The sequence below is a fragment of the Otolemur garnettii genome, unplaced genomic scaffold (genome assembly GCF_000181295.1).
Source record: "Otolemur garnettii isolate 467f Iridium unplaced genomic scaffold, OtoGar3 scaffold00016, whole genome shotgun sequence".
Classification (NCBI taxonomy): Eukaryota; Metazoa; Chordata; class Mammalia; order Primates; family Galagidae; genus Otolemur; species Otolemur garnettii.
Window position 1 is genome coordinate 29,534,537 of NW_003852411.1, and position 6,211 is coordinate 29,540,747.

At 43.5% G+C, this 6,211-nt stretch overlaps 1 protein-coding gene across 1 annotated transcript in view; it reads right to left on the minus strand.

Moving 5' to 3' along the window:
- DUSP12 (dual specificity phosphatase 12) overlaps window positions 1-5,792 on the minus strand; it is an 8,044-nt gene extending 2,252 nt beyond the window's left edge. Inside the window, exons 1-5 of the mRNA XM_012802692.2 lie at window positions 5,329-5,792; window positions 3,946-4,059; window positions 3,743-3,861; window positions 3,220-3,316; window positions 1,282-1,462 (exon numbers count right to left, since the gene is read on the minus strand). Of these exons, the coding sequence (XP_012658146.1) occupies window positions 1,282-1,462; window positions 3,220-3,316; window positions 3,743-3,861; window positions 3,946-4,059; window positions 5,329-5,672 (855 nt within the window). The 5' untranslated portion in view covers window positions 5,673-5,792. The remainder of the gene's footprint in view (window positions 1-1,281; window positions 1,463-3,219; window positions 3,317-3,742; window positions 3,862-3,945; window positions 4,060-5,328) is intronic.
- Window positions 5,793-6,211: the final 419 nt, after the last annotated feature.

Here is a 6,211-nt window from a genome sequence, read left to right on the forward strand (position 1 = left end):
TGCTTAAGCCTAGGAGTTTGAAGTTGAAGTTGCTGTGAACTACGACACCACTGCCACTCTACCCAGGGTGACAGAGTGAGACTCTGCCTTAAAAAAAAAAAGAAACTCTTAACTGCTACAAATAATACCATCAAGAATAGGAACTGGGCCAGCATGGTGGCTCATGCCTATAATCTTAGCACTTCGAGAAGACAAGGAGGAAGGACAGCTTGAGCCTAGGGGTTTGAGATCAGCCTGAGTGTGACCCACTCTCCACATAAAAATGGAAAAATTAGCCAGATGTGGTGTCATGCACCTGTTAGTCCCAGCTACGGCTGAGGCAGATGGATCACTTGAGCCCAAGAGTTTGAGGCTCCAGTGAGCTTTGATGATGCCACTGTACTCTAGCCCAGGCAACAGAGTGAGATGTAAGATTACTGTAGACTACCTCAGATTAATATCAATTAAACCTAAAGAAGTGTGGCTGCCAAAGGATATTCACAGGAGCTACATTCTTTAAAGAAAATGAAACCAATCTCATAGCAAATATACTAAATTAAAAGATCAGGAAAAAAAAAAAAGAGATACATGAAGCCAACAGAAAATAAAAATTTTTTTTTACCTAATTTTTAAATCCTTGATTGGTATCCTACTTGTTAACAAAGTTCAAATTCTGTTAAAAATAGTCTAAGTAGTTTTAAAATGTTAGTCTTAAATTGGAAAAAACATAAATAGCCTTCCTTGTTTGCATAGTGGTTGAATAAAAAAAATAGTCTTATTTATAAGGAATTATTAACTTAGACTGAGGCTCTCAACAAACAATGATTCACTACTTTGGATCAGCTAATTTAAAAAAACTAGTTTACTGGGCTAGGCAAGGTGGCTCATGCCTGTAATTCCAACACTCTGGGAGGCCGAGGCAGGTGGATTGCCCGAGCTCAGGAGTTCAAGACCAGCCTAAGCCAGAGCAAGACCCCATCTCTAAAAATAGCCAGGCATTGTGGCGGGTGCCTGTAGTCCCAGCTACTTGGGAGGCTGAGGCAAGAAAATCACGTGAGCCCAAGAGTTTGAGGTTGCTATGAGCTGTGATGCTATGACACTCTACCAAAGGTAACAAAGTGAGACTCTGTCTTAAAAAAAAAAAAAATGTTTATTTTTAATAGTCTTATCTAAACTAAACTAGAAAGATACAATCTTCAGAAAGAGCTAATAAACAGAATAAAATAATAGTTAAAATATGGCATAAAATGTAAGAAATAAATGTAGATGATACAATAAAATTTGTAGGAAATGTGTTCTCACCTGTCCATCCATCACTCCCAACAAAGAGAATTCCATCCACTGAACAGGTTCAATGAAATAAGATGTACACCGAGGCCCTATGCTAACCATGAAAGGTAGCGTCATTCTCTTGTGGACAAAGGCTTCAGGCCCACTTCCTTCATTATGATCCAAAATACTAGAACTTCGAAATAAGGATCTCCTGCAACCCCCAAACAAACAAAAACATTAATGACTTCTAAAAGGATAAAAAAAAAATAGGTAAAACATGCAAATGACAAATATCATACCGATTATAATGAAATTTGCAATAATCCCTACAAACTGATCACTTCTACTTCTTAAGAATTTATATTTTGAGGCCAGGTGTAGTGGCTCATTCCTGTAATCCTAGCACACTGGGAGGGCAAGGCAGGTGGGTTGCTTGAGCTCAGGAGTTCAAGACTAGCCTGAGCAAGAGTGAGACCCTGTCTCTACTAAAAATAAAAAAACTAGTGGGATGCTGTGGCAGGTGCCTACAGTCCCAGCTACTTGGGAGGCTGAGGCAAGATGATCACTTGAGCCCAAGAGTTTCAGGTTGCTATGAGCTGTGACAGCACAGCACTCTACCCAGGGCCACAAAGTGAGACCATGTCTTAAGAATTTATACCCTGGGGCAGAGGGTTGGGAGGGTAGGGCAGGAGAGGGGAGCCAAGACAGAGCTCTCTGCACAGCAGGGCACTGTCCTTTGAGGTAGAGGAGCCCCAGGGAGAATGAATGTGAACCCTGTAACCAGAGCCTTTCTCAGTATGCTCCTTCTGCTGTCTGCTCAGACCTGGAACAGGGTAGTAGCTGGGAATTCTGGGTACACAATGTTCTGATGTTATGAGAAAAACATCAGTCACAGCTTTAAAAACTTACTTTGGAAGAAATTAAGGAGAAAGCAAATTGGAAGCTTCTAGGGGATGTATTGGAAGACTGATCCACCAATAGTTGGTAAAGTAAAGTAATTTCCCCTACATTATCCAACCCAACAATAATTTTGTGTTCCGAGTGACCAGTCTGGATATCTAGTGAAAAGAATCACCACATTTGGGCAGCAGACCCCCTCCAGCCACCTGGACCACCTGGACTCCCCTGGCTCCGGCTACAGGGGAGGAGAGAGACATGGGGGAGCCTCCCCTCTGCTACCAAGGAACCGAAGGAGACCAAGGTCCAGGCCACTGCCACTATACTGTCTATGGTGAGCCTTGCTGAACACTGACCTCCCCAGCTCCTCTCAGGCGACAGCCTCTAATGACTCATTGACCATCTGACTTTTCTTCCTTCTGTCAAGACCCCTAAACTCCCTTTAATGGAAACAAAGGATGTTCAATGATGGCTGAAAGAACACCAATAAACGATGGAACCCAAGTCACTAACCTATTAGAAAACTTATCGCAGATCAAAGAATTAACCTGTTATCAAAATGAAGGGTCACACTAAGAGCCAGACCTCTGAATCTAAAGGAAATCCCTTGAGCAACAAATACACTAATATTGATGCTGCCAAGAAAACTCTTCTCTACAACACACAAACATCCCCTGCTCAGCTTTCTTTAGAGATAGACCCTACTTAAGGAATCTAAGACACAACTGGTCTCTTCTTGATCCCTCACTCAAAATTTTGTTCAGTTTCCTAAGATTACACATCATGGCAAAGACATCCTAAAGGCCTCACCACAAATATCAGTAAAGGAAGTGTGAGAGTTAGTTCTTTTATATGAACCAGTAAGTTTTCTATTTCTGTGTATTTCACTGACCCATAGTTAAAATTTTATAATTGAAAAAAAATGTATATTCTTCTTGAAAGGAGATTTAAATTAGAAAGATCTATATTATTCAATTAAACTTCTTCCCACAGAGATTTAAAATAATGTAACTTTAAGTACTTTTCAGCTCCTGAAACAAGATAAATCTCTAGAGGATAAAAACATTTTACCTGCACTTCCTACATTTGTAGAGAACCTTATCATTTGATCCTTCCAAAGTGGTGGCTGGGTCAACAGCAAAGAGTTCTTGAGGTATATTTTGCAGCTCTATATGACATAATTAAAATGTTTTTATTTGTTAAAATCGACCCTGCACTTTCAGTCAAAACTCAGTTAATGTTAAATTGAGGCAACAAATGCTAACCTCAGAAATTGAAAAAAAAAAAGAACAAATTCCAACATTGAGAAATTCCAGGCTGAAGCAAGCTTTAAAAAAAGAGAGAGAGCGAGAGAGATTCCAGGATGAGGTAGAAGAGCATATGGATTAAGTCTTTGGATTCTGGGCACAGACTACTTGAGTTTAAATCCCAGCCCGGCCATTTGCAGAACATGTGATTCCAAATAAATTATTTCCAGCTAAACTATAGTTTCAAAAGGAAACAACGGTTTCTCAGGATTGCTGGAAGTGAGATAATTTGTTCAGTGTAATAACACCTGGAAAGACCTCAGTACACATTAGATATTATTACTTACCTGGATACTTCTCTGTAACCACTTGTAAACGGTATTGCTTATAAATTGCACTAGAGGTATCCACTTCATAACCCATTGCCTGGTATAATTTCAGTTGCCGCTCAAACCCTTCATTCATCCTATAATGAAAAAGAAATATAAAGTTCAAATTTCTTTAAATAAAATCACATCACAAAAGCAGAATATTGTAACAAAGAACTCACTTAGCATCTGGTTTGACAGACTGGAGATGTCCATAGGCCTCTTCAAAGGTAACTAGATTGGTCTTCATCACAAATGCAGTCACTACAGCAACACTCCGACTGACTCCTGCATGACTGAAAATAGAGGCTTTCAAAAATAAAATAGAACATAACAACAATTAAAACAAAACAAAACCCAGCCCCCTATTATTGGTAAAGTTCAGATCCACTGCATGTCTACTTCTACTCAAACCCACTGCCTCTGAAATACTACCAATATACAAAGACTTATTCCTTTATTTCCATATTCCTTTAGAATTTTTAACCCTTTAAATGCACTACCTATTCAAACATAACTGCAGGTGGCACCCATAGCTCAGTAGGCAGGGCAATGGCTGCATACACCAAAGCCAGCTGGTTGGAACCAGGCCTGGGACAGCTGAAAAAACAATAACAACAACAAAAAAAATAGCTGGGCATTGTGGCCGGAACCTGTAGTCTCAGCTACTTGGAAGGCTGAGGCGAGCGAATCGCTTAAGCCCAAGAGCTTGAGGTTGCTGTGAGCTGTGACACCAAGCACTCAACCCAAGGCAACAGCTTGAGACTGTCTCAAACAAAACAAAACCAACATAACTGCAGTAGTTTTTAAAAAATTTCTAAGAGTTTCAGGACTAATCCAAAGTTTTTGCTCTTGGCATTCAATGCCCTAGAGATCTTGGCCCAGTCTTCTTTTGGCTTTATTACTACTTTCTGTCCTTTGCTGGCACACAGTAAATGCTCAATATATCCAAACCATTGTTATGACATCCAATCCAACCAAGGACTACTTAGGGATTCCCAAATATCCATCAAGATGTTCTTTTTGTCTTGGCAGCAACTGACCCCTTCTCTCCCCTAGCCAAGGCCCAGGGGTCCTTTAGATTATAACCTATTCTCCCTTTCATCAACCAACCTCCCTCACCCCAAACAAAAACATTCAAAATAATATGCTCTTCCTCAGAAGCCTGGATAACCTTAAACCTTCGTTAATCTCTCTTAGTACACACCCAGCATCCCAGTCTGTGTTACAATCACAGGAGTGGGGTGGGGGTGTGTCTAGCTTCTCCCAGAAAGCTGTAAAGTCCTCCCGGTGCCCGGAGTTTGTCATTTATCTGATCATACTCCTTTCACTCCCAAAATAACTCTGTTGCTGCAGAAAGAACCAACCAAAACATGAATGAATCAAAGCATATCTCTCTCTCTCTCTCTCTCTCTCTCTGACCCTCGCCTCCGGCGGGAGGGAGTGGGACGAGTTCCTCGGAGTTTGACCACCCTTGTCCTTCCCAGGTGTTGTCGGAGGAAAGGGGTGACGGAGCCAATCTGGACGAGAGGTGGGACAATTCTCCCCATGACCTTGCCACTCACCAGTGCACTAACACCGCACGCCCCTCGTCGCGGGCCTTACTGATGAAGGCCACGCACCGGTCCAGATGGCTCAGCAGGTCGGTGTCGGGTCTGTCTAACGCTGGCACAAACAGCCTCCGTAGCCCCTCGACCTCTGTCCCCACCTGGAAGCTGGGCTCCTCCGAGTCCACTGTCAGCACCGCTGAGATGCCCGCCGCCCTCAGGTGGTCCGGCTCTGAGACGGCCGCGGCCCCACCCAAGTACACCTGCGGCAACACTTCCAGCATCTGCCCGGCGTAGCTGACCTCGCTCGCGCGCGGACTCCGGCAGTCGGAGCTACCGCTGGGACCCTGAGCCTCCAACATGGCGGCGCCCAGAGACCAGGGTGCCGTAGGCCCCACCACCGAGTGGCGGCGGCTAGAATCTCCTTCCCCGGGCCCTGCGGGCCTCAGCTCTCGGCTGCTCCCTCGGAGGACCGTGGCTGTCCCGGGAGCCCAGACTTAACGCGAGAAGGGCGGTGCTAAATTCCATTAAAGGCCCGGCGTGGTGGATCACGCCTATAATCTAAGGTGACCAGACGTACTGCTTTTGGCGAGACAGTCCCAATTTTTAACAATTTGCCCCACGTCTTGCAGCGTTTTAAAAAAGTCTGATTTTTGGAAAGAATGCATGACAAGCTAGGGAACCGTGGGAGAATGGGAAGGGAATAATACGGTCTTCGGCTGCTGAAAAGGTTAATGTAACTCCATTTGGGAATGAAGAGGTTAATGAAACTTCATTTGGAAATGAAAAGGCTAATGTAAACTCCCTACTTCCTCCCCACCCCCCAAGGTATCAGAAGGAGACTGGCTCCCTCCCTTGCTTCCAGGCAAGGACAATTAGCTCAGAAGGAGCCAAACCGTCT